At 58.5% G+C, this 25,297-nt stretch overlaps 1 protein-coding gene across 1 annotated transcript in view; it reads right to left on the bottom strand.

The window, feature by feature from the left end:
* Positions 1 to 25,297, bottom strand: part of MYOM2 (myomesin 2) — a 49,823-nt gene that overhangs the window by 6,406 nt on the left and 18,120 nt on the right. Inside the window, exons 12-31 of the mRNA XM_053916787.1 lie at positions 23,921 to 24,120; positions 23,398 to 23,451; positions 20,388 to 20,515; positions 18,550 to 18,733; positions 17,611 to 17,785; positions 16,133 to 16,254; positions 14,208 to 14,395; positions 12,811 to 12,937; positions 12,125 to 12,303; positions 10,936 to 11,050; positions 9,814 to 9,970; positions 9,622 to 9,728; positions 7,768 to 7,812; positions 7,173 to 7,309; positions 5,447 to 5,591; positions 5,275 to 5,334; positions 3,552 to 3,619; positions 1,238 to 1,351; positions 910 to 997; positions 376 to 414 (exon numbers count right to left, since the gene is read on the bottom strand). Coding sequence (XP_053772762.1) covers positions 376 to 414; positions 910 to 997; positions 1,238 to 1,351; positions 3,552 to 3,619; positions 5,275 to 5,334; positions 5,447 to 5,591; positions 7,173 to 7,309; positions 7,768 to 7,812; positions 9,622 to 9,728; positions 9,814 to 9,970; positions 10,936 to 11,050; positions 12,125 to 12,303; positions 12,811 to 12,937; positions 14,208 to 14,395; positions 16,133 to 16,254; positions 17,611 to 17,785; positions 18,550 to 18,733; positions 20,388 to 20,515; positions 23,398 to 23,451; positions 23,921 to 24,120 — 2,432 coding nt within the window. The remainder of the gene's footprint in view (positions 1 to 375; positions 415 to 909; positions 998 to 1,237; positions 1,352 to 3,551; positions 3,620 to 5,274; positions 5,335 to 5,446; positions 5,592 to 7,172; positions 7,310 to 7,767; positions 7,813 to 9,621; positions 9,729 to 9,813; positions 9,971 to 10,935; positions 11,051 to 12,124; positions 12,304 to 12,810; positions 12,938 to 14,207; positions 14,396 to 16,132; positions 16,255 to 17,610; positions 17,786 to 18,549; positions 18,734 to 20,387; positions 20,516 to 23,397; positions 23,452 to 23,920; positions 24,121 to 25,297) is intronic.

Raw genomic sequence — 25,297 nt, 5'->3', positions numbered from 1 at the left:
TGCAGAAACCGGCACCTCCCCCGCCCCGTACTCCTCGTCAGCTCTGGCTCAGGGGACTCCACACACACCTCGGCTCCTGGAGCCCACTTCTCCCTCGCACATCAGCATGGTGAGTACAGAAATGTACACGGCACATTCACGCCCCTGAACATGTGACATGTGAGCACGGCTCGTGGACACGTGCTAACATAACACTGAAAAGCCCTTTTAAAACCACCACTTAGGCCCATAGGTAACTGCTCAGCCACGTCATTGGGGCCCTTGGGGGGCAGCACCTCGAGCCCAGTGACCCCCTGCTGCGGCCGACGCCCACCCATCCCGGGAATCGGGGAAGTTAGCCTCCGAAGGGACTTGAAAATTAGGGGCGTTACTCACCACAGACTCTGCTCATTGCCAGAATCATGTCTTCGTACACTAGGGGGGAAGCAGACGCAATGTCACTGCACCTATCACCCCGGCAAGCGGCCCTGTCACGCCAGACTAGATTGATGCAGGACGGCGTGGTGTTCGTTTGAAAGATGAAACGTTAAAATAACGGGCTGACGCGTGCAGTAAACCCTGCCCGCCCGCCCGCGTTGTCAACGAGGAACAAGCGTGTTTCACTGGACAGAAACCCAGCCGTGTGACCGAGTCCCTCCGGCACAGCCTCGTCAGCTGCATTTGAAATGGGACAGAATGTGGCTTGTGATGTTGGACTGAAGTGACGTCTCACGGACACCCAAACTGATGGCTTGCGTTTTTCTGGAACGCTGAAACAGCTCTGAATGTGCCTAGCGTACACATCTCCTACTTTCGCTGCTGACAAGCCAGGCACGCTACAGCCAAGGATGGGCGGGGAGGTGCCGCAAAGCACACCCGCCCCGTCAACCAAACGCCGCTTCTCAGCAGCGCAGGGAAAGTTTCGATTACCTTTGCCGGCTATTTCAAGGACAGACACATCTTGACCTCTGTCGTCTTTCAAGGTGGCCTTGTACTCGCCGTGGTCCTTCTTGGACAGCTACAAAGGAAGGGCATCCGTGTATGGGTAAAATCAGCGTGACCGTATGAGATGTGATACGAGCTAACACGTCCTCTTTGCAGACCGCGGAAATTCGGGGTGCCAACGGGGAGAGGACGCAGGCCTGACACGCCCTGTGCGCGCCCACCGGGTCGGGCCCTGGGTCGGGCCCTGGGTCGGGCCCTGGGTCGGGTGCGTGGCGTGGCGTGGTGTGGCGTGGCGTGGCGTGGCGTGGCGTACCTTGGGGATGAGCAGCTCACAGGTGCCCCTCTCCAGGTCAGGCAAGGTCTCGGTCTCATACAGAGCATCGTCCTTGAGCCACTTGAAAACTGTCTCTTTCTTGGTGTTTGCGACCTGGGAGACAGAAACCTTACGTTTGGTATGAAAATCACCCTGGTGCGTAAGGAAAAAAGCCTCTTCTGGTGTTAAAATCACAGCCCTTGAAAAGAACCAACTTTTATTACAGACACACTCGGACAGAGGCTCCCGGAAAAGCTGTCGGTTGTAAGGATGGCAAATAGTTTTCTAAGTTCTGGAGTCTAAAATAACTCAGCTCTTTCGTTCTCAGAAGGAAGGACTCCGCTCTGCTCCAGCCCATGGAATCGGGCAGGTCATTTGGTTCACGTGGAATGTAATAAAAACAAGTTGTGAGCAATGTTATTTAAAATTTAAGCAATATAATATATTCTTAGGGGCCTGTAACAGGGTTAGTGGCTGCTTTTCGGGCGCTGTGACATTTCAGACACGTCTACATGGAAGGAAAGACACCTTCACCCAAGATACGCCCAGTGGGGCTGAGGGCTTCCCTTTGACTGGAATCTCTGACATCAGCTTGAACTTGAACTGAGCTTCTCAGAACTCCAAAGGCAGGTGGCATCTTGGGTCCCGCACCCCGAGGCTCATGCCCAGCGGAAGAGAGGAAATTCTGGTTCCGTATGAGCGGACGGTACTGGCCACACTGGACCCTGCAGTCCCACCCACGTGGACTCAACGCAGTGAGGGCAAAAGCTCAAGGCAAACATCGGGCAGGTTTCCGTGTGGCTCCGCCGTGCACGCAGTCAGGGACGGCAGGGGCACGGGGCCCCCAGACAGGTGTGATTCTGTGCGTCTTACACTCCTGTCCCGGGTATGGCCACATGCCGGGGGCGGGGAAGTGAAGCCCACAGTGCGTGGGAATCCATGCAGGGAGCGTCCCCACCGGCTGGGAGTCGGATCTTCCTCCAAATGTCGGAACCGGAGTTGGTAATCATTTGGTAACAAACAGTAGAATGGGCTGTCGCCAGACAGTTCCAGCCAGCGAGGCCTTGAGCCCAACATTTCAAAATCCTCCCCGTGTCCATTTTACAGCAACCCAACCACCCCCTGCCCTGTTCCTGACCCTAACTCGGCACCTCGTGCTCCCAGGTGCCAGGAAAACACCTTTCCAGCGACCTTCACTTCCGTTCTCTGAAACAGGTGTCCTCAGTCAACGTATCTGTCCTGTAGCTGGGGTCCTTGTGCCCCTGAACAAGGCACTTGTCCCTTCTGTGACTCTCCGCGATTCACCCTTCGCCTGCAGGCCCCTGGCACGGACATCGGAGTGCAGGGAAGGAGAAACAAGCTCGCTGCTGAGACTGTGTGGCACACGCCTGACCGGAACATCCCAAAGTCACAGTCCCCAATCCCCCACGCGCTGAGTGGGGAACTTCCACCAGACTCCCTTCACTTGACGACTGAGGTCCCTACCCTGCACTGTGCCTTTGAAATGGTTTTCTGTGCAGTCACAAGAACATCTCCTCACATAAATTCTTCTCCGTGGGTTTTGCATACATAACTCAAAAAATGGCCATCTGCCAGAGTATTGCGAGGTGAAAACTAGGCAGAAAGAGGGTTTATGGAATCCCGGGACAGGCAGGAGCACATGTACCAACTGCATTCCACTGCAAAGTACTCAAATCGCAAGTCATGTTTCCCCGGTTCCTCCAACGTCTGTGTTGAAAGAGTGAGAAGTCGCTATGGTGAGGGAAGGCACAAGGCTGGCGGACATCCCTGGGAGGGCGCCCCAGTCCCGTCCACTGGACGTGGACCGTGTGTTGTCGGGCTGTCCCGCCTTCTACGGCACGGCCCCACGGCAGGTGCCCGCCGGACCACAGCTTCGCCCCAGTGCAGACCGTTAGAGGCGGTGGTCAGCAGGCCCCTGTCTTACCGCATCATTTAAACTAAACTGCAGAAGCGTCTTCTTCCCCAAACACACTTTTACCTCCTGCTGGAACCGTAGGAGCGGCCTGGAAATGGCCACGTTTCCTCACAGCACACTCTCATAAGTTTGCTCACTGAAATCTTAAATATTTTTATAAACCGCCCACCTGTGTCTGCTTCTGCACGCCACCATCGCCTGTCCTGGAGAACCAAGACAAGACTGGAAGTCTGGGAAGGAACACGTGCCCAAGACCCGGAGTCCCTTAGTCCGCCTGCACCCAGCACCACGCCTCGCCCCCCAGGCTCCCTGCAGGCCTCTGAGGGAGCACGGAGTGAGGGTCCGCCACTCTCTGCTCTCGCTGGACCCACCCCTCACCTTGCACACCAGTCGGACTTCGCACTCTTCTGTGACGTCCCAGTGCAGGTACTCGGCAAAGTGAGGGCCTGGGGGGAGGGGGCGTGGGCGGGAGTGAAGAAGAGGGAAGGAAGAGTATGTGTTAGACATATGAACGCATGTGTGTATATTACATGTGTGAGTATATACACGTGGGTGGTGTATGCATGTGTGGGGTGTGCATCTGTGTGCACATGTATGTGTACACATAAGCACGTGTATGGACTTGTGCGTGTTTCAGGCAAACGGAAACACCCGCGTCCCCAGTGGGTCCCACTGGCTGGCCCGCCTCCTGCCGCATCCCGCCTCTGGGCCCTTCAGGAGGAGGGGCCGTGCTTCTCCCCTCCGGCTCGGCCGGCACGGACTGCAGACGGGACCAGCGACGGGGCGAAGGGCAGGCCACGCGGCCTGGCAGTTGCGTAAACATGTGATATTTTGAAATCAAATGCAGTTTTATATGTTCTTTAAAATACCAGCAAATGCAGAGGTAAATCATGTACTAGTGACAATGTCACGAGCTCATTCAACACAAAAATGCACGGCGGATTTTAAAGTACTCACTGACTTCTCTCACATACAGTTAAGAGGTTCATAATGTAGGAATGAGTGAAATAAAATATCTTTGACTACTAAAAATAAAAGTAACTAAGAACAACAAAAGTAGGAAGAATGTCTTGAGGTTATATGTTATAATCCCCATTCTAATTATTTCAAAGGTATAGAAATCCCATGTTTAAAAAATCTCATAGAAAAATAAGCCCTTGGGCTACTTTTGCAGGCTCAAGAATTGATCCATTTTTCTTCGCATCTTGTGAGCGTGCGTTTTAAAACGCACAATGTACTTAAAATGCATTGTTTGCAGTCGAACAGCTAAGACATTCAGAAGTTACCACATTCCCAGGAGTGTGAGTAAAACAGCAAGTTCCTGGTGATCGGAATAGCTTCCGCGGTCCTGTCCCCATTTCAAAGCCTGTCAGTGACCCCAGCCGCCCCCGGTGTCCTTTCCCCTTTGTTGTCAAAGTGCTGAACCTGCCTGACGGGCCCCACCCTCCTCCCTACCCTGTTGTAAAGCGGGCTCCTCTCAAGTTCACGGGCAAGAGCTGAACTCCGCCTACAAGAGGTGTTTTATAGATGCTGCAAAAGGTCACTCTTGGTCAAGAGTGACCTTGCTGCACTCTTTGACCTTGCTGCACCAGGCACTCAAGGTCAAAACGGGTGCAAGGCGAGCGAGAGGAGCCGGGGGCATGGTGGCCGCAGGATCACCCACTCTGAGCTGCAGAGGGAAGCGGGGGCAGCTCCTCCAGAACTGGACGGCCAGGCGTGAGGGAGACAGGAGAGTCTCGCTCATCTAACAGACGCACAGATACTAATGCGTCCTGCACACAGGACAGCCGACCAGAAGCGAGTGCTGGGGAATTTTGTCTCCCCGACGTGGATGAGAGACCAGTCAGTCAGTCCGTCAGCGAGTCAGCCACCGAGTCCGGTTACGCCGCTCGGTTCCTTGGCTGGGGCAGGCTGGGCAAACGGGACGCTCAGCACTGGATTCTGGGGCTTTCGGGGTGGAGGCAGGAAGTGGTCGGACCGCTGGCCGGTTTACGTGGCACTCGGGCCCTGGCACCCCACGGGGCTCACTTTAAACACATGTGCAAGTCCCCAGTCTCGGCCCCCTGCGTGCGTCTGGTGGGTGGGCACGTCACACGCCTACCTTGCTTCCTGAGAAATTCTTTTCGTTGAAATTCGGCCTCTTCTAGGACAGCCTTGAAAGCTAAATTCAACATGTAAGGAGAAAAAAGGACACGACACACATTTGTGTCTCTCTGGTCAGCAGAACCCGCTGGAGCTTCCCCCTCCGAGGGAGGGCGCCCGGGCTCGCCTACCGTCCCCGATGAGCACCAGCGAGGACTGGTTCTTGGCCTTGCCGTCCTGGATCTGCACGGTGTAGGTGCCCTCATCGTCGACAGTGAACTTGTCCATCACCATCTCGACGACGCCGGTGGACTTGTCACACTTCATCCTGTGTGCCTGGGAGCCGGGAGGGGGACAGCCCCACGGTGAGGCCCCTTCTCCCAGCTCACCTCACACGGAGCCTCTGTGTCGCCTCAGGTCTCACGGGGTTGTGCACATGCGGACCCAGGTGCAGCTCCACCCTCTAACCCCCCCACTGGGCCAAATACCCAATAGGGGGCACCAGTGTGCACACGCAGACAAGCCCCAGTCGGTGTTTGCCAGCAGTGGGGGGGCTATGGCACCGGGGCTCCAGCAGAGAGAGACTCACACCCCAGACACACACCTAACCTAAGACAGCAAAACCGTGTGCACCCACAGCCACACCGCGGTGACCCTCACAGCAACGCTGTCCTCAGCTCCCGAGGCCTCACAGCACCAGGGCCTTGCCAAGCGCTGCCACCGACCGGGTGCAGAGGCCCCATGTAAGGGAGCAGAGATTTTTCTAGAAGAGGCTGGAGGAGGGCTTGAGCGTTTCCACACTGAGTGCTTCCCGTGCCCCTGAGCCCCAGCACATGGTCCCCCCACCTGGCACCTGTCGCCCAGTGGCTTCAGCGGAACACCAGCCCTGTGCCTCCAGGGTGAGCTCGAGGGGACTCTCCTGGACTTGTCCTTGGATCTCGGTCGGGCACACACACCCCGGGCTCCCTGCAGCCCTCGCCTCCCCCTCACAGGACACCGGGTCTAGTCGTCCTCTTGCCTCCTGCCTGTCTCGCTGGAGGACGCATCCCCGGGAACTGGGACTGTCACTCACCCAAACCCCGTGCAGCTCTGCTCACCGGCTGTCTAGGGCGCCGGGTTGGCTGGGTCTCCGGAGGCTATCGAGTGAGGCCGGGCCAGTTCTCACCCCTCCTTCCCACCGCCCCTTCCCAGGAATGAACGCCGTGCCGGCCTTTGCACTCACTCAACCTGCAGCAGCCACCAGCTCCTATGGCATCCAAGGCCAGTGACTGGCCGCCAGCTCTGGGCTGGTGCAGACAGCAGGGTGCCTGTGCCCCGCCCTGCCCCTCCTCGGACACGCTCCAGGAGCCACCTCCCTTGAAATCCCTCCTAACGACGCCGGCGTCTCCAAATCTCAGCTCCCTCTGGATTCACACAGCGCGCCCCGCCCTGATTCAAGGCTGTCTTCATTCCACATTTTCCCATATCGTTCCCTAACTGAACCTGTGTTCCTTCAACCCAAAGATAACGTCCACGAGGGTACGTGTATGTCTCCCTTCTCCGTCGACGGACAATCAAAACTGATCTGCAGGATAAAGGCTGACACCCCCAGGAAAGGAAGACAGGGCTCCGAGTTCCCGGGGACCAACTGGGAGCCCCAGGTTCTGTTTAATCAAAGCGACTTTCAGGATTTCAGTGAGTGAAGCCCCACCCCCGCCCCAGGCCTTGACCTCCAGCAAACACAGAAACGTCACCAGTTAGAAATGCCAGTGTCATTCTGCACGTGCCCAGTGCCTCTCATTCGTTCGCCTCGTCGACCTTCCACAGGTCAGACAGGGACGAACACACAGTGTTGAGTGTGAGTGAGCGGCTGCCGAAGCAAAGCCAAGGCCACGCTCCTCGGAGCCGGGCACCGAGGCCCCACACCCAGGAACTCACCTCACTGTCAGAGACCTCCTTGTCGTTGATGACGAACCGGTAGCTGGCGTCCGGGGACAAGTGCTCCGCCTGCAGCCAGAAGCGAACCTGGCCGTGATCAAACACCTCGTACGCTAACTCCGACTTCAGGGGGATGGCTGCAGGGAGGGGAGGGGCACAGGTCAGCAGGTGGGAGCCCCGAGGGAAAGGACAGGGGTGCCGTGGGAAACATCCATGCTGGCTATTAAATTTTTCGAGAAGGTGGACCCCCAGAGTGCTGAATTATGAACCCCCCCCAAAAAGATAAAGCCCAGCGGCCTGTCAAGTCTGCAGCCTGCACTGGGGGAGCTGGGTGTGTGGCACCCAGCTTTCTCCGGGGGTTCAGTGTGATTCCGCTACGGGGGTCCCATTTGATGGGCAGCCACACTGAACCCCAAATTCAGAACACTGTCCAGGCAATGAAACTGTCTGCAAGCACTTGTTTTACGTGGACGGGGGCAGGCCTGGGGGCTGGAGCGGAAACAGGGCCCCTCCCCCTGATGTGCAGCCCAGCGAGCTCGGCACACAGTCGGCCCCCCGCCCGGTGCCCTCGGGAGGCCAGGCCCGGCCCACTTACTGGGATTTTTGATCTCGTTGCTCAGCGCCATCAGACGCTCAAACTCTGAAAGGAAGAAAACCGGTCCACTGAGTGTCCCGGGCACGCTCAGCAGCTCGCAAACAATTCCGAGGCCCGCGGCAGAGGCTCCCGTCACCAGACTGAACTTGGCTTCCAGATTTCCAAACGCCATGGGGACTCTTTCCTCCAGTGGCCTGGCTGAGGACATGCTGGTGGCCTGGGGCTGCCGCCCCTTTCGGTCAGAACGCCCTTCTTCCACATCTCTGTCGCCTGCCCCCACCTGCCCCAGCGTGTCCCCGTGGCGGATTAGCACGAGGGAAAACCCACCCCACAGCAGGACTCATTGCTCCTGAGACATCCCAGGAGCAACCCAACGAAAGTTGAAGGTTCTAAGCCTTTTCTTCATTTCTTCCCTTTTCTTCCTTCTTTCCTTCCTTCCTCCCTAACATTAGAATCTAGAATTCAGATAGTGGCCACACAGCCACGTGCGAACATGTTTGTTTGAACTGAGAAATGAAGCCAGGCTTTTCCCGACAGAAAATGACCTCCTTCCGGGTGACAGCCGGGCGGCGGGCACGGACCCTCCCTCAGGCCTGACGGTCGGAACCTCCGTAAACCCAGTGAGCTACTGCTGAGGCTGCAAAGGGGCGTCTAAAATACATTTAACGTCCTTCACGCCCATGCTCAACATAAAATGTGCTGGATGTGAACGACTTCAACGCAAAATGTCACCTGCAACCTTTACAATTCAGCGACAGCCCCAGTTTTAAGAATTATTTAAGGTTGTTTGAGGGTAAGAAACTACATGAAGGCCAGACGGCAGGGTCAGAAGAGGCAGCCTGGAGAGCGGGATTCCGGGCCGGCCCACAGGGACCCCAGGAAGGAGAGAGGACGGACCCGCTCTCACCCTGCTGAGTCTCGTTACACTCGCACCAGGCGGCCGACCTCACCCAGAGTCTGAGGCAGACCGGCCGGTGCCTGCGGTCATCTGGATGCTGCCTCCCCACCTCCCCGGACGTCCGCCTGTCCCCTCCCGCTGGCACCCACCCTGGGTCAGCTTCCTGGGACCGCGCTCCTAGCACGCCGCTCACCCAGGTGCCCACTGACAAGGAGGGTTTGTGTCTTCAACTAAGGTGTCCAAGAGGCCAGGCATCGCAGCCCAGGGCTCGGAGACGCGACTGCTTTTAAAGACCCCAAAATGAGGACGTTTGCGGATTCTGTCCTGCGCTGCACAGTCTGCCATACCTCACCGCCCGTCCGTGTAAAGAAGGGGGAAGGCAGCCCCACCTGCAGAAGGGGGCGGGGCACACGCAGGAGTCCGGGCAGCAAACAGCCACCTCCCAGTCCTGTGAACAGACCCTCGGGGAGCCACTGCTGTCTCCTGGGCCACACCGAGGACTTGCTCGCCTCCCCCTGCTGCCTGCTCTCCGTGAGGGAGGGCGAGGTTTTGAGGACGGCAGTTGGATGCCACTTCACACACACGACTAGAGGTAGACATCTGTGTTCGCCATCACCCCGACTACCCAACGTTGGGAGGAAAGATGGGCGTCTCTTTCTCTCCCACGTCCGTCCCATTAACTTCACGGGCTTATCTGCTAACACGCCACGTCCCGCTCGCCAGACTGCTGGCACGCAGCGCGGCTCAGTGACGGTAAAAACTGTGCGTGAGCCCTACGTCCCGGGAAAGAGGGCAGATGCCAGGGTCCGCGTGATCTCCGTGGCGGTCTTCGGTATGCACGCATCTCCCCTGCCTCCCACAAACTTGCGCCCCTTCTCTGGGCAGGTAAGCCTTCAGTGCCAACCTCAGAAAGCGCTGCGAACCCCGGAAGTCCTGTCTGAGCCACACAACGTTACCTTCCTCATCCAGGACGAAGCTGGAGGACACGCCATCCGTGTCACTGACCGACACCGAGTACGTCCCCACATCCCCTTTGTCCGGATTCTTAAAGTACAGCTTTGAGCTGGAGGGAGGAAGACGGGGCGTTAACGGTTCGTGTCTGTCTGCGTTTCTCAGAGGCCACACCTGCCCGCTGCCCGGCGACTTACTGCTCCCCGACAGTCTGGACCTCAAACCGCGGGTCGCCCGCGATGTCCTCGTAGGCCTTGCACCACGTGAACTGTGAGGCCTCGGTCGTGTCCGGGCAGTCGAAACCCAGGTAGATGTTGCCCTGCTCGTCCACGCCGGCGCTGACCTCCTTCGTGCCTGCGGAGCCCGAACAGGAGTGAGCCCGCCAGACGGAGGGCGTGCTGCCCTGGACGCTCTTCTCCCGGGGGCGGGGGCGGGGCCGCGGGGGCGCGGGCCACGGGTGGCACCCGAATCCCCAGCTTCCCCTGCCGACCCTCAGATGTTGGGACTCGAGGGGGAGCCGACCACCCCCCGGCAGCCCACTAGGGGCTCGGGTTTGGTTTGGTTTAGGTCATCATGCGTTTCGGTCCCACGTCTTTCTCTGCATCCAGGACAACTGGAGAACACCTTTGGGGCTTGCCCGCCCTGGCCCTAAAGTCCCTTTTCTCTGGGAGACCAAGCCCCTCACTGCTCCTGGGGGCCAGGCCGCCACCATCACCCCCGTGGACTTCACCCACTCACCGCCTCCTCTGCGCCCTTTTTGGGGGGGAAAGGGGAGGGAGGGTTTTCTGTTACTTTTTGACCAAGGTGGATCCACTCGCAGGAATTAGGGGTTGGAGGCAACCCCTCAGTCTCCCCACGGGGTGCGACCCCGGCCGGCACCTCCAGACACTTGCGGCCGCCGTGGAGATGCCGGCACAGAACAAACGCAGCAAAGGCCCAGCGGGAGGGAAAAGCACGGTCTTGCAGTCGGGGAGCCATTGCTTCCTGCAGCTCAGACGCCGCCTGCCCCACCGGTCTGTCCTGAGAGCACCCCCCACAAAGACACCCCTGCCAACCACAGCAACACCCAGGGCTTTGACACTTCCTGCTCCAAACCCGGCCGGGCGCCAAAAGGCCACCAGCACTGCGCTCGCCGCTCCTCGGCCCCCCGCGAAGACCCCACAGCCTGCACACAGGGACCCGCCCCGCCCTCTCCTGCCCTCTCCTGTCGGGGGCGCGAGCGACAGCCCCAAGCCCGTGAGGACCTGCCACAGCTGACCCAGCTGCTCTGAGAACCCAGGCCGTTCACACCCACTGCACCACGTCCGCCCCCCACTCACCGGGCCTGGTCTCCAGGAGCACCGGCTCGGACGAGTCCGACGGTCTCCCCACGCCGCTGGCGTTCACAGCCCGCACTCGGAAGACGTAGCTCTGCCCCTGGTGCAGGTCACACACCTGGAAACGGGGGAGGAAGGGTCACGTGAGTACACGCATGGGGATGCCTTGTTGTTGTTCACGTTTTATAGCGAACACGCTTCCTTCCTTCAAAATACACGTTTCCCTCCAGTTGGAATTGTGTGCGCACTTTGCTGGAACAGGTGCACACTCGGGACCCGACTCGGCAGGAGTAAACAGATTCACGGTAATTTTGATATATTCTCTTTCTTTTTTTCTTTCCATATCTGAAAGCAAAACTAAAATCGTATCATCTCGTTCCTAATCTGGTGTCTAGAAGTATTGGACATGCTTCTATGGAGCTAAACACAGTAATTTCAAAAGTGAGTTTGAACTGTGCAAAACGGCCCGTCGTTTGGACACATCGAAATTCGATCGAGGTCCTCTTGTGCCTAAACTGATAGTGGTGTTGTAATCTGCATTGACAACCATAAATAAAACATATATTCGATACACTCCTAACGTGTTTGTTTAGCTAGCTTCTCAGCAGCAGACTTATTCATTCAGAGGAAACTGGTCTTGCGTCTTGGGAGGTGGCTGCCCACTCACTCCCCGCCCGGGCAGCCGGGGGCCCAACGAGACACGGCCTGGCTCTGCACAGGGTGGGCGCTGGTCCCCTCGGTCACAGCCCAGAGGAGAAGGTCTCCGCAGGGCCACGAGCCAGGGAGCGCGGCTCAGGACGGCTGGGGCAGCTGGCCCCAGGGACTGGTAAACTTCAGGACAAAGCCGGAAATATTTGGAGAGAGGACAGAGCAACTTCCCTTTACAGTTCTGTCAATGGCAGTAACACCAGATGTGCATGTGTGTGAATGCGTGCTGTCGGGCAGGGACCCCGAGAACTAAGTGACCGCAGTGTGGGGCCTGCACCAGGAAGGCACGTGGACACGCACCACCTGCAGAGGGCGCACACACGGGCCTGCGTCTGCCCAGCCAGCTCAGTGCGGTCCAGGACGGCTGACCGCGTGCTGGGAAGAAACCAGGCATGTCGACGTAGCTCCCGGCCGCAGCTTCGTGAGGGCCCCCCACCTGGCACCCAAGTTCCCCAGCAGGTCTGCGGTGGGGATCAGCACTCACCTTTAAGTAACGATTCGCAGTGGCCACCTCGTTGGCGGTGATCCACTCCTCGGAACCCTCCTCCTTGTAGTCCACAAAATACCCGGACACGGGGCTGCTGCCCGAGTATACCGGGGCCTTCCAGAGTAGGACCAGCGACGTGTCCCTGACCTCACAGAAGGTCAGGTCGTAGGAGGGACCTGAAACGGGGCTCCCATCAGTGCCGTGCGCACAGGGGCCGCGGCAGGGAAGCTGCACCTGGGGGCGCCACCTTGGCCGAGGACGCCTCTGGCCATGGCCACCTCTCTCCAGGAGGGGCCACTGGGCACAGCGCTGGGGATGGGGCACAGTCCGGCCTTATATCCTGCAGCCCCTTCAACAGGCAGCCCAGCGACCGTGGGGCTCCTCGGAGCAGCTCCCAAGTCCACACCACTCAGCTGGACCAGCAGGTGCGCGTCGTGGAGAGAGAAGGTACACAGCGACGGCAGGCTCTCTGTCCCCCACCCCTGGCTGGGCCACCCATCAGTCCCTGCCAGCTAGCTGCCCCCCCCCCCGTCCGCTCCCGTGGCACCCTGAGCTCTGCCCCAAGCCTGGCTCAGTGGGTGATGCCCGACACGGGACGGACGACCCGCTGCCAACTCTGCAGGCTGCGCCCACAGGGGCACAGCGCGGGCACTGGGTACGGGCCCCAAAGCGCGGTCCCTCACCTGGTTCTGGCGCCGTCCAGGCCTCGCACTTGAAGAGCTCGCTGGGGTCCGAGGGCTGCCCGATGCCCACCAGGTTGGTGGCGGCAATTTTGAATTCGTACGCCGAGCCTTCGGTCAGGCCGTCCACCTGTGGGATTGTTTGAGCTAACACAAACCCGGCAGAGAGGGACCCTGAGCCTCCGAGATACACGCCCCATCGGACACCTGCACCTTGGATGTCGTGGGAGGGGACACAGGACACCTGCTCGCTGGGCTCCCTGTCACCTGCTCCCAGCACACGGACTACAGGTCCCTTAGGGGACGAGGCTGCTCAGGAGCCACCACAGGGCCCGCTCTGCATGCTCAGCCCCACGGAAGACAAGGGGGTACTTCACCAGAACCCCAGCCCGGCCTCCCAGCAGGTGGCGAGTCTGGGAGCCAGAGGGCCCCGCCCACCCGCACGGGGACCCACCCTCCCCGGACAGGCTGCCTGCAGGAGGCAACAAGTCACTTTTCTCGCGACCGCGGGCCTGGGAGGGGACAGCAGACACGGCCGAGTGTCAGAGGTCAACAGAGGACAACCACCCATGCCCCACTCAGCCTGAGTTTTGGCCACACGTCACACACGTGTGAAATATATGACTGACACAGATATTACTTCCAAATACAAGAGGCAGAACCTTCTGCCAGACGGAGATGAGACCTTCTCAGCGTCTGCCCCCAAACAAAAGCCCCTGTTCACAGTGGGAGTGGGAAGCGTGTGAGCCCAGGGCTGCCCGCACTGCTTCCTCCTCTGTTTCTACCAGAGAAATGGGGGCGGGGGGGGAACCTCTGGGGACAGATGTCCCTCCTCCCCCACTGCTCACAGGGTATGAATGTTCTGGAAGGCTCGGAGAGCCGGGAGGGGAAGCCCTCTGGCTGCTCAGGGTTTGCGTCTGGACTTGGTTCCAGTTCTTCTTACCCCAAACCGAAGTTCGTTCTACTCTCTCCACCTGGGCATATTTTCACAGGTGACTCACCCACCGCCTTGAACAAGCGTCTCCCAGGAAGGTGGTGGCCACCAAGCAGCAGCCACACCTTTGTCACAAGACGCCAGCTGAGCACAGGGGCTGGGGGCGGGAAGGCCCTGCCTGCCCGGGGCCCACAGCTGCGTCTGGGTGCGGGCACAGCAGCACCACGCCCACCAGCCACACACTCACCCACACCCCCTCCTCTTTCCTGCTTCTCAGGAAAAAAACGCTTGCTCCCCGAGACCCATCCAGTCCTACGGCCCTGTGACCTCACGAGGCTGTGAATTCCTTAAATCCATTTTTGTTTCTGGACTGAATTATCTAATGTCACCCAGCCCTGGGACACCAAAGGCAGGACCCCGCCCACCGTGTGGGGTCACCCAGGCTCGGCGGACCCCCGAAACCCACCGTCAGGAGCCGCTCTCTGACCGGCGCGGCGTTGACCTCACGCCAGCTCCTGTGCTGGGCCTCGCGCTGGTCCACGAAGTAGCCGAGGATGGGCGAGCCCCCGCTGAACCGCGGCACCTTCCAGCCCAGGGTCATGGACTGGCCGTCGCAGTTCAGGAGCGTGATGCCGTAGGGGTAGGACGGGACGGCTGCGAGGGGACACGCACGTCTGTCTCGGCCCCGCCCCGTGGCCCCCCCCCGTGCCCCCCCCATGGCCCTCGGTTCCTTCCTCCCTTCTGACTATCTGTGTTTTTATCTCCTTTTTCAAGAAAGTTTAGAAATTTGTATGTATTTATGGCTGCTTGTAAGTACCGCATTATGTGATGTACAATGCACTCCCGTGTATAATACGCATCCACGGTTTGGGCCCAAACTTTCAGGAAAAAAATCTTTCAGTTTTTAATTCAATGATTTACTTATTTATATTTTGATACTTGTTTTTTGTGTGATAAGAGAACTTTACCACTTTTCTGGATTATGAAAGCGTACGCATAAATAAGAGAATTAAAAGCATTTGTGTGGGTACAGAAGTGGCACCACTCACATATAATGCGCACCCTTATCTCTCCCTCAGAAACCTGGGCCAAAATGCGCGTGGTACCCGGCGCCCTACGGTGCCTCTCCCATGGCTTCAGTCACGCCAGAGCGACGGGTTATTTGAAAGCGGCCTGGACCCCTGCGACACCAGGCCCTCCCCTGCTCCGAGGAAAACCTGGCGGGGGGGAGTCTCCTGGTGCCCACGGTGAATGGTGACCATCGCTCCACGGCCCCGACGCTGCCCAGGCCGATCCATCCCCTTCCCATGGGGCTGAGGCCACTTCAGGTTAATTCGGTGAGGATGAAGCCTCCAGACCAGGAGCTGGGGCCACCGTTCCCTAACGGGCCCCCCCTCATGCCGACTCTGAGTGACCTGCAGCCGGGCGTCCTCCTTCCCTGAGGTACAGGCCCGCTGGGACTGAGCTCTTCCCGGCACAAAATGAAAAACTGAATAATCGGCTTCCATGTCAAAGGAGCGACTTTAACAAGTGAACGGGACTGTTTAAAAGTCCCTCCCGGGAAGACGGGGGTGACGATAGTGCCCTCGAAACAAAGGGGTGGTTGGTTCGCTTCGCTGTCTTGGCCCACCTAAGTCTCATCGAACTGACACTCCTCAGAAATTCGAGATACATCATCACTAGGAGAAACACCTCAATTGCTGAGAACGTTAAATGGAGTTGGAGACAAAAATAATTGAGGAGCAAAACATGCTTTTCAGAAGCAAAAAGATCATCCTATGACCCTAAGCATGTCCCGTGTGATGTCCCATTTCAGAACGTCCTGTCTGTGGGGACACGTGCGGGAGCTCGATGTGAAACCGTCACCAGTGTGGCGGTTGAGGGGCCACCAGGCACGCAGCCGCAGCACCAGGGCTGTCCTGCGAGTAGGGGCCCGGATTGCTCAGTTCCGCAAAGTCACAGTGTTTTAGGATGACTCCGGTCCAAGCCACGAGGTCACGTGAGCCTGTGGAACTCCCTGGGATCATTCATTACGGCTCCTTGAACCAAGTGCAGCTCAAGCGCCCAAGGCTGCTTGGGAAAGAGCAACCAGGGGCCACAAGCGCACCTGTCAACTCAGGGCCCTGAGCTGGGAGACACAGCTGCCCTCCAGCAGCGTCTCCCGAGTTGGCGGGCATGCGGTCGGCACGTGGGCGCCCCCCACCCCCGGCCCACGGTGGCATGTCCAGGACAAGGAGCAATGGATAAGAAGCTTCCACAGAACCGCACGCTCTCTGTGGGCCGGCTTACCCCGCCCCTCCTCTGATATCCCCAGCGGCGCCCTGAGTGTGTGTTGGTGCAGAGGGCACACGCCCGGGCCCAGGGCCGGCGCCGGGCGGGGGCGGCACTTACTGAGCGGGGCCTGGACCTTGATGACGTCGGACTCCTGCGAGTTCTCGCTGGTCCCCACAGCGTTCACGGCTTTCACTCGGAAGATGTACTGCTCGCCGGGCGTCAGGCCGTGCACAACGAACCTGGGGAACACAGGCGCCTGGCTACCAGGGTGGCCTCCCCCTGCACCCCGCACACAGCACAGCCCCAGGGGCGGCTGTCCCCACCCCCCAGCACAGCTATCCCTTCAAACAGTCCCTAAAACTCGTTGCCGGGACTGGAAGGGACTTGACTTTTTGGAGTTCCTCATGCACTCATCACGGACATCCATTCCCTGTTCCTAGCAGGTTCACTGGAAGAAACACGCCGGGCCTGAAAGCAGGAGGCCGAGCCCCGGCCACGCCAAGGGCCCTTGCTCGGGCTCAGAGTCATTTGCCCTGCGCTCCCCCTGCCTTCCCGAGTTTCCGGCATTTGGACCAAAGGTCTGTCAGAAACGTGGCTGCACTCCTCACCAAAACGACCCCACGCGTGGCAAACTCAGAGAAGTCCTCACACGGTGGGGACCGCGGGCTAAGACGGTGAAGTCAGACCGGGCTCAGGCCTTGACGGCCGGCACTGTGCCCGTCACCGACGTCACCTCCGTAAAAGACTGTGCCCCACCTGGGATGGGGCTGCAGGGCCACCGTCCCGCACGCGCCCTGCCCCACTCAGAGCGAGGCCGAAGTGCTCGGCACGTGGTGGGTGCTCGGTGCCGGTGTAACGCATCACTTGAGTGGCAATTTAAAAGGTATCGTGTGTGACAGCCACATCTGCAGCAGTGGGCTAAGTGTCCCGTCCTGAGCGGCCCTCCTGCGTGCTGGCCGGCGCCCGAGTCACACCCGACCCTCACTTTCCTCTACCACTTCGCATCTTCCCCAAGCACTTCTCCTAAAAGAAACGGGTGTGGAAAGGAACAACGGCTGAGGCGCGATGGACAACCCGTCCCCGGTGGGCGGCCCGGCAGCCGCCTCCCTGTCCCCGAGCAGCCTGTCCCAGGGAAGCCTCGCTCGCAGCCACGAGCTCCGCTGGAAGCAGGAGAAAACTGATGCCGGGCGGGGACGGCCCGCTCGGGGCGGGGGTGGGGGACACTGTGGCTGGGTGAACCAGGCAGCTGGAGAAGTTCAGAAAACCAGTGCGCAACAGCACACACCCTGCAGAGCACGCCGCTGCTCTGGCTGTGCATTCGGAGGTCAGTCCGAAACCCTAACTAGGCCAGAGAGCCGAGCCCTGGACCACGTAGTCCGCAGAAAACCACTGCAGCCAAGCGCCGAGTCGGAAACCCCACATCCCGGGGTGTGGTGTGAGCAAGGAAACGCGCTCGTGTGCACACTGCTCGGGTGTGCGTCCACGCCCCACATTGCCCCTCGGCGCTGCCACGTGGCCCCCACGTCAGTTCTGCTCCCGTGCTTTGCTCCCGGCCCTGATCTGGGGCCTGGGGGAGGCGGGGAGGCGGGCCGCACCTGTTGTAGCCAATGGGCTTGTGGTTGCAGGGCTCCCAGAGGCTGGACCCGGCCACGCAGCAGTCCACGTAGTAGCCCAGCAGGTCCTCCTCCTTCTTCGGCCTGTCCCACTCCACCACGACGGACGTCTTCGTGTTCCGAGACACGAGCACCCGGCCCGGCGCAGAAGGAGCGACTTTGCGGGGGACACAATTGCGCAAGGTCAGTGAGGTCAGAGTTTTAAAGACACTTGAAGATATTCAAGCCCCTTTCTCCGCAGGGAAGGGCCACCCGGGTTTGGGCCTTGAGTCAGGGTTTGGGCAAGGAGGATGGGAACGAGGGTGGGCGAACCGCCGCAGGGCCCAGGGGTGCTGGCCCTTCCTCTCTGTCCCCCCGAGGCCCCAGCGGACTGTGAACAGAGGGAAGAACAATCCAGAACCTGGCCCACCCTCACCAGGACCACTAAAAAGGGTCCCCCAGAGACATGCCTCCATGGCTGAGGGGTAGTAACTGTTTTGGAGCAGAAAATCACCGATTGTAAGAAAACCAACCACATTTCCCTCATACTTGTCAGAGTCTATGAGGGTTTCAAGTTCACCTCCTGGTTGGACCATGGATTTCCTCACCTAACCTTTGACACCTTCGGAGTGGGGACCTCGGGCAGCCAGGTGAGAATCTCTGGCACACCGAGCGGGGCGTCTTTTTAAAGCAACTGCTGGCTGAATATGTTTCTAACATGTGGCTCAGTCTCGGAAGACAGAGAGGAAACTCGGGAGGAATGCTGAGACCTGACCGGCTGGGCAGAGGGGTCGTCAGCTCCTCTTCAGTGACATTTTACGGCGCCCAGCATTTTAGCTCCTGTGCAACATCAGTGTCTCGAGCAACCAAGGCACGGGCTACCCAGCGCCACCTCGTCCGGGCGCCCGGCCTGAATTCCGGCCACTGGCTGTGACAGCTCACCCAGGGTGTCCTGCGCCTGAACGGGGGAGGTGATTTCCGACGGGTCGCTCAGGCCGTGCTTATTTGCAGACAGAACTCGGAACACGTACGATTTCCCCTCCGCGAGGTCAAAGACGGCGTAGCGAGGGGACCTCACGGCGGTCTGGGCGTTCACCCGCTGCCAGCTGCCGCTCCCGACCACGGACTGCGGAGAGAAACGGGACCTGAGAGCCGGTTCCCACCGCGAGCTGGTCGGAAGAGCCCGTGTGAGCCGATCAAATCACACTTCGGGGGTCCATCCGGCACCCCGAATACTGTGCCATCCATGAGTCTGTTCCAAAGTTCATGAACGGGGAAGCCAATTGGGAGAAAAAGATAAGAAATTATTTAAAGTTGAAAACACTTACCAATAAAATTTTCTCTTGAAAGGGAGTAATTAAACCACACAAACCTTAAAGGAATCAATACACAGGTTGTAGTTTTAGTACAAAACGGTGAACTGGAAATAGTTGGAAGACGGTTTAGGAGAATATTCATAAAATGCCATCATAACTCAACCACTCCCATCTGGGTTTCCAGTTGTTACTATTTTGCAGCTATAACAGGGTAAGATGCGTTGCAACAGTCGTGCATTTAAAAATGTAGCCGTTTAAGTTATTATGTAAAGATCTTTAATAGGATGACAATTGCAACATTTTGTTAAATGTAACAAAGGATGCAGATTGTATCCATGATATATCAAGAATATAAAACCCTACAGAGGCAAAGACTATAAATATATACCATTTCTTCTTCATAGTGACTATTTTATATGATGGGATGTTGGTAGATTTAATTGTATTCTATATGTGTCTGTATTTTTCAAATGTTCTATACTGCATGATTAATTTCTGCATTGATAATTACTTTTAAAGTTTCAGTTACATGTTTCTTTTCTCCCTGCAGGAAAAAATCGCTTTTGAAAGGAATCCGGAGCAGTCAAAGTTGGGTGCCTGCCGCCTGCTGAGAAGCCCTGTGGACGCGTCTCCAATAACCATCCAGGCTTCTGGGGTCCGACTCATGTTTGAAGGGGGTTTTCTCTCATTCAGCAGAAGCCCTCTCTTGGAGCTGGCAGGAGGCCCCGAGGGCCCCAGTGTGTTCTGCGCCTGGGGAGGGAGGTGACAGCTGGCTGGGGGGTCAGAGGACAGGACCCTCTGTTAGAGGAAGGAGGACAGAGAGGGAGTAGGAGAAAAAACTGCAAGGACTTAGTGCAAAGCTCCCCGAAGCCCAAGGAAGGCTGGAACACAACTACATCCCTAGCGATTGTCACCCACGCAGGGGCTGGAGGAGAGTGAGCCCAGAGCATGGGACATCAGGACATCTGGGTGGGCGAAACTGGGCTGTGTGTCCAGGGCTACAACACACCAGGTGTTTCTTCAGTGTCCAGAACTAAGACAGTCCCACCCTCGGCCACCTGCAGCGAGAGCCCCTCTACGGGGCCACCACCCAGTAGCCACTCAGCTTGGGAACTGAAGGACGTCAGCGTCACCCCATCCCCCACATCCCACAGCCCTCAGACCCGAAGCCCAGAGTGCCTCAGCGGGAAGGGTTAGCGTGACGCCCTCCATGAAGTGGGGGACTCAGAGCCTGGAGACGGGGCATGGGCCCGCTCACATGGGGAGGGGGCCGGCAGAGCCAGAGCCAGCACTGGGCCCGGACGCCGACGTTCACCAGGCAGCCGGCACCTGCAGCTTCCTTCCTATAACCTCGGTGACGCTTCATCCAGGATGGAGGCTAGGGATTCGCTCATTGGCAAGGGACACCCCAGGCACAGAGGGGACGAGGGTGGAGCCGAGGTCTCGGGGCCACAAGCACTGTACCTTCTCGATGAAGTAGGACAGGGGCTCCTTGCCACGCGGGGAGGGGGGGTCCCAGCTGAGGACCACGTAGGTCCTGCTGAGCTCGGAGACGTGCACGTTGGTGGGAGGTCCCGGGATCTGCACGTCGCCTGCGGGAGGAACGAGCCATGTGAGGCTGGGTGATGCCAGGCCGGCCCTCGGCTCCGCCTGTCCTGGAGCCCGGCACCGGGCTCGAGGCTGCACAGAGGCCCGGCCACGGCCACTAAGGGAGAGGCAGCACGCAGCCTGGCCAAAGATCACCCCGAGTTCCTGAGTGTGACATGAGCCGCTTCCCAGGGAAGGGGTCACGCCCGACAACTGCCAGCTTCTGCTTGGGGTGGGCAGAGGGTCGGCCAGGAGAACAGAGCCCCCACCCACGTGCAGCCCCGGCTTCCCCGGGCACTTGTCTCGATGCCCTGCGGTGTGGACGCCCCGCGGAACGTGACCCACTCTGTCTGAGGGCCGCCCCCTGTGCTCTCCGTCCTGTGCGTCCGCAGAGCCGATACCGCACATCCTCCTCCAAGCTCGCTGTCCCAGCCCAGCCCGACCGCAAACCACCGCCAGCGCTGTGGCTCCGCCACGCGTGTGACAGCCCGCAGGGCCAGCGCCGAGCCCTTGCTGACGACCACGGAGGAACGCTCACAGTCATGCGTCGGCTGCTCCCCTCGTCTGACACAGGGCTGTTCTCACCTCCCGTCAGGTGTCTGGGGATATGAGTGCCCTCCCTACAGGACAAGTTTCCCAGACCCACGGCCCCACCACTGTGGCAGAAACGATGATGCACATCCCTGAGCCTAGCACACGAGTAAAAGGTTGGCAATGTCCCAGGACCCCCCTGAGCCCCTCTTGAAACCCCACTGCCGTGGGGAGCGGCAGCTCAGGCTGCAGGACAGCGCCGCGTGTCACCTCGCAGGTGCAAGTGACGAACCTGGCAGGCGAGCGCCAGGGCTGCCGGGACACGGGGTCACACAGCCTCGCCTTCCCCGCCCGAGCCTGCCGTCCCGCGGGGACAGAGCACCCATTTCCCAGTGGAGCAGCTCGGGGATGATAGATGCTGGGTAGGTCACGAGAACAGACATCGGTTACCAGGTCTGAAGGCAGACGCCATGCAAATTAAAGCAATGAGAAAAATCAGCAAAAATCCTGAAACAGCAGAGGAGTCATTTTTTAACTGACACAAGTAACGTGTTTGGAGTTTTTTCCACTAAAATAAATGGTGTTTCCCATGGTTTCCTGGTGAGAAGAGACAGGCAGCTCAGCCGAAGGGGTGCGTGGGAGGGTACGCACTCGCTGACCAGGAGCCTGGCCACGGGGCGCCCCAAGGCGCCGAGCGACCTGCAGGGACTGTCCCGCCAAGAGGGATCCGTCACTGAAAGCGAGAGAGCAGACGAGCTTCCCAAAGCCCCATCCTGCACAGGGACTTAACGGCTCCCCTCCCTCCTTCTAGACCGTGGGCATGCCCTGGGCTACTGGCAGAGCCTCGCTTGGGGCAGCCGCTCCTGTGCCATCTCCCCACCCTGGTCAAATGGGCTCCTTCCATCGGAGCGTTTCCATCCCCGCCTGCCACGACCAGCCACAGAAACCGCCCCTCGGAACCTTCCCTAGAGGCAGAATGAAACACAGCCCCACTCAGGAAGGCAGCGAACCCAGCGAGGGCCCAGGCCCAGCAGCCAGAGGAGGTGGCTGCCCGCAGGAAAGCACACGGGCGCGTGGAAGATGCAGCTGCGACCCGGCGGCAGCTGGTGACGGACTGGCTGCGTCTGCAAACCCAACTCCCGCGTCCCGGCTGGAAGACCAAGCCGTCGTTCTGTGTCTGGGACTCCGTGGATAGCCGGCTGTTCACGCAGCCGGGTCTGTACATGAAAAGACAGCTTTCTCCCCGAACTGGCAGCGCCCCTGCCTCCGACGGGTGACGCGGTTATCCTTCACCCACCGCGGACTTCATCACGGAACACCACGATTATGCACAAGGGACGCCTTCCCGTCCCAGGCGCTGTTTCCCGGATTCCCTTCCACACCCGCCCACTGACCCCAGCCCAACAGAACCTTTCCTCCACCATGTCAAAAGCGCCTTTTCCCTAGAGGCGGGTGCGCTGCGAGAACTGCTCCTCAGAGGTAAGTGGGAGCCTGCGCACCCGGTCGGACTGTGCTTCCGTCGGCTATGTAGGAACCCACCCTCCCTCGGCTGTCGTCCTGGTTTCCAAGTTCTCCTGGGTTAAACCAGAACCCTTAAAGGGCGTTCCCAGGGGAGTCACATGTACTTTCCTAGACACGTGAGAAAAACCTTTATGGAGACAGAACGTACAATTCTGGGGGCCATTTGGGGGCCAACATGGAAACCAGCCAGCAAGTTTCTCCCGCGTGTGTGACTTACGGGGGAAAATTGTTGGGACTGATAAGTTTGAAGAGGCGCTCAGAGTACCTTTCCTTAGGCGGTGACCCCAAGCTAATTAATTCTTTGTATTTTTTAATTTTCACTCACCCCCCTCGGTAAACTCTAATCCTAAATTCTAACTCTAATCCAATAAAAATCTTCGGATTTCTGACTAATAATGCTGGGTTCTCCTTCTTAATAAGTCCCTCTTTCTAGGGATCTCTGGCAGGAATATTAAAAAGTATTCATGAAATTCATTAGGGACGTTATGTGACCGGTGAGACTCAATCCATTTAGTTAAACTATTAGAAATAAAAATTTTGCTTAAACAAATACCAAATCCTGCCCTAGGGGCGGAATTCGTGAGAAAGACGCCTGACACCAGCCGGTCACCAAGTCCTGGACTTAGCTTGGTTTTTTCTCTCCTGTCCCAAAAGGGACGCCTGAGTGGACCCCCAGTGAAAACAGCAATGCCCACGGCATGGCCGCGCTGGGATTCTTGCTTCCATCCCTCCTTCTGTCCTGCTTTTCTTCCCCTTAACTTCGAGAGAGCCCCCTGCTCTCGCCGTCCCGCCCCCCCCATCTCCCAAACGCCTTGGCGGGGGGAGGGTGACTCACCTTCCAGGTCCTCCTCGTGGATCACGATCTCTTTACCTCCCTCCAAGCGCACAGCTGCAGAGAGAAAGGTCATGCTGCACGTGACCCCCGGTTTCCTGAGACCAGCCCCCTCCCCTCACTCGGCGAGAGAGCACGCAGGGAAGGAAAACGGAGTGTCCCGCCGAAGACCACGACCAACGGCCCGGTCCCCCTACTGGGCCTGCGTGATGTGAAGCGAACACTCCCACGCTGAGTGGCTGGTCTCGGCGCCTTCTAGTTCCCATTAGGTGCTGAACTTACGTCACCCGTGGACTAAGAAAAGTCTAATCCTGCACCAGTTTAACTGGGTTTCAGCAAAGAGCTGCAGGAAGGTGTCAGTCTCAGCCTGGCCCACCCCTCGAGGGACGCTGATGGGGGGCCAGGAAACACGCCGCCCGCACCCCAGGATGTCCGGGTACCGTCGGGGGTAAAGGGGAAGGAGCACACCCCACAGCAGACCCCCATGTCCCGGCCGCAGCTGGAATGGAACGTGTCGGCGACCCACCTTGTAACCTCCTGAGGTCAACAGGGTCGAGGGCGGCCACGGCCTCCGAGGCGCGGGACGGCCGGCTGACGCCGGCGTTGTTGACGGCCCGCACGCGGAACTCGTAGGAGCGGCCCTCGAACAGCCCGGTCACGGGGTACGTGCAGGTTTTCACGGGCGCGTCGTTGCACTGCTCCCAGTTGTCCGTCCCCACCTCGCACCTTCAGGTGAGAGCGGCAGCAGCGTCAGCCCAGTGCGTGCAGTGGGTACACACGGGTTTGTACACGTGTACACACACGCACGCGGTGTATAACAGTTACACCCGGAAGGGGTCTCGCGCTGGTGAGACCGGTGCCGTCAAAACACTGACTGACACAAACCGTAAGAATAAACGGGAAGAGACGGCTATTCAGGAAACACGAATTCCTGAGCCTTTGCCACTTATAGGCTAAGATTAATTCCTGATTTCAGACACATTAGGGGAAAAGTCTCCTGCAAAAGCCATTTCAGGGCCACCTTTGGTCGTTCTTTCACAAGTCACATCGCAACACCTCAGGCCCCGCAGCCGCCCGGCCCATCAGCCTCCCCAGCTGGGAAGAGGAACTGCTCTCGGCTCCGAGCCCAGGAATGCACCCTGGGGTGCTGGCTCGCCGTCTACACCCATAACAGCCCAACGTTTCTTTCAGCATGGTTCCCGTGTGCAATCTGGGAGTCTCTGGAAATACGAAGTCCCGACCAGGACTCTGGAAATGCACACAAGTTTAACCTCCAATGTTCAGAGGCTGAGATATTTAAAAACCACACTTCCTGTCGAATTCCCAGGAGAAAAGAGCAAAGGGAGCAGCGAAACAACCTTTCAGAGAAATCCACAGTCATCTCAAAAAGAATCAACTCTCTTTTCTCCTAATTACTCAGAATTGTTCATGGAAGTCTGTCCCACACCTGTTAACCTGCTCCAGCGGAGTTCTGTGTTTTTATCTTTCCAAGGAGGGGAGAAGGTGCCTGAAACCATTTGGCCAGACAGCTGGAAAAATCACCCAGTGCCGCAGGGGAATACAAATCAGCTTCTGTTTTTTGCTTTTTAATCCCAGCCAAACCCGGAAGGACCCTGAGCGCTCTGCAGTCTGACTCGAGCCTATTGAAATACAGCCCGGACGTGAATATTTCAGCTCAACAAGTAGCTGTGTTGGGGTAAAAAGAAATTAACCACCAAAATGCAGGAAAAAAAAAGCTGATCTGTGCTTCATACACATAAAATCTGCAGTTCCCCACCCACTTGGGGCCTAGGAGCTGTCTCACCCTCCTGTCTCACTCGTGAATTCATCCCCTGTGACGGTCATTTCTGCAGGGACGGCAGGCCCATCCCAGGCACCAAGCGCAGGCCCAGGAACCCCCGGC

This window comes from Desmodus rotundus, chromosome 13 (genome assembly GCF_022682495.2).
Source record: "Desmodus rotundus isolate HL8 chromosome 13, HLdesRot8A.1, whole genome shotgun sequence".
NCBI lineage: Eukaryota > Metazoa > Chordata > Mammalia > Chiroptera > Phyllostomidae > Desmodus > Desmodus rotundus.
This window is presented reverse-complemented; position numbering and strand designations above follow the sequence as displayed.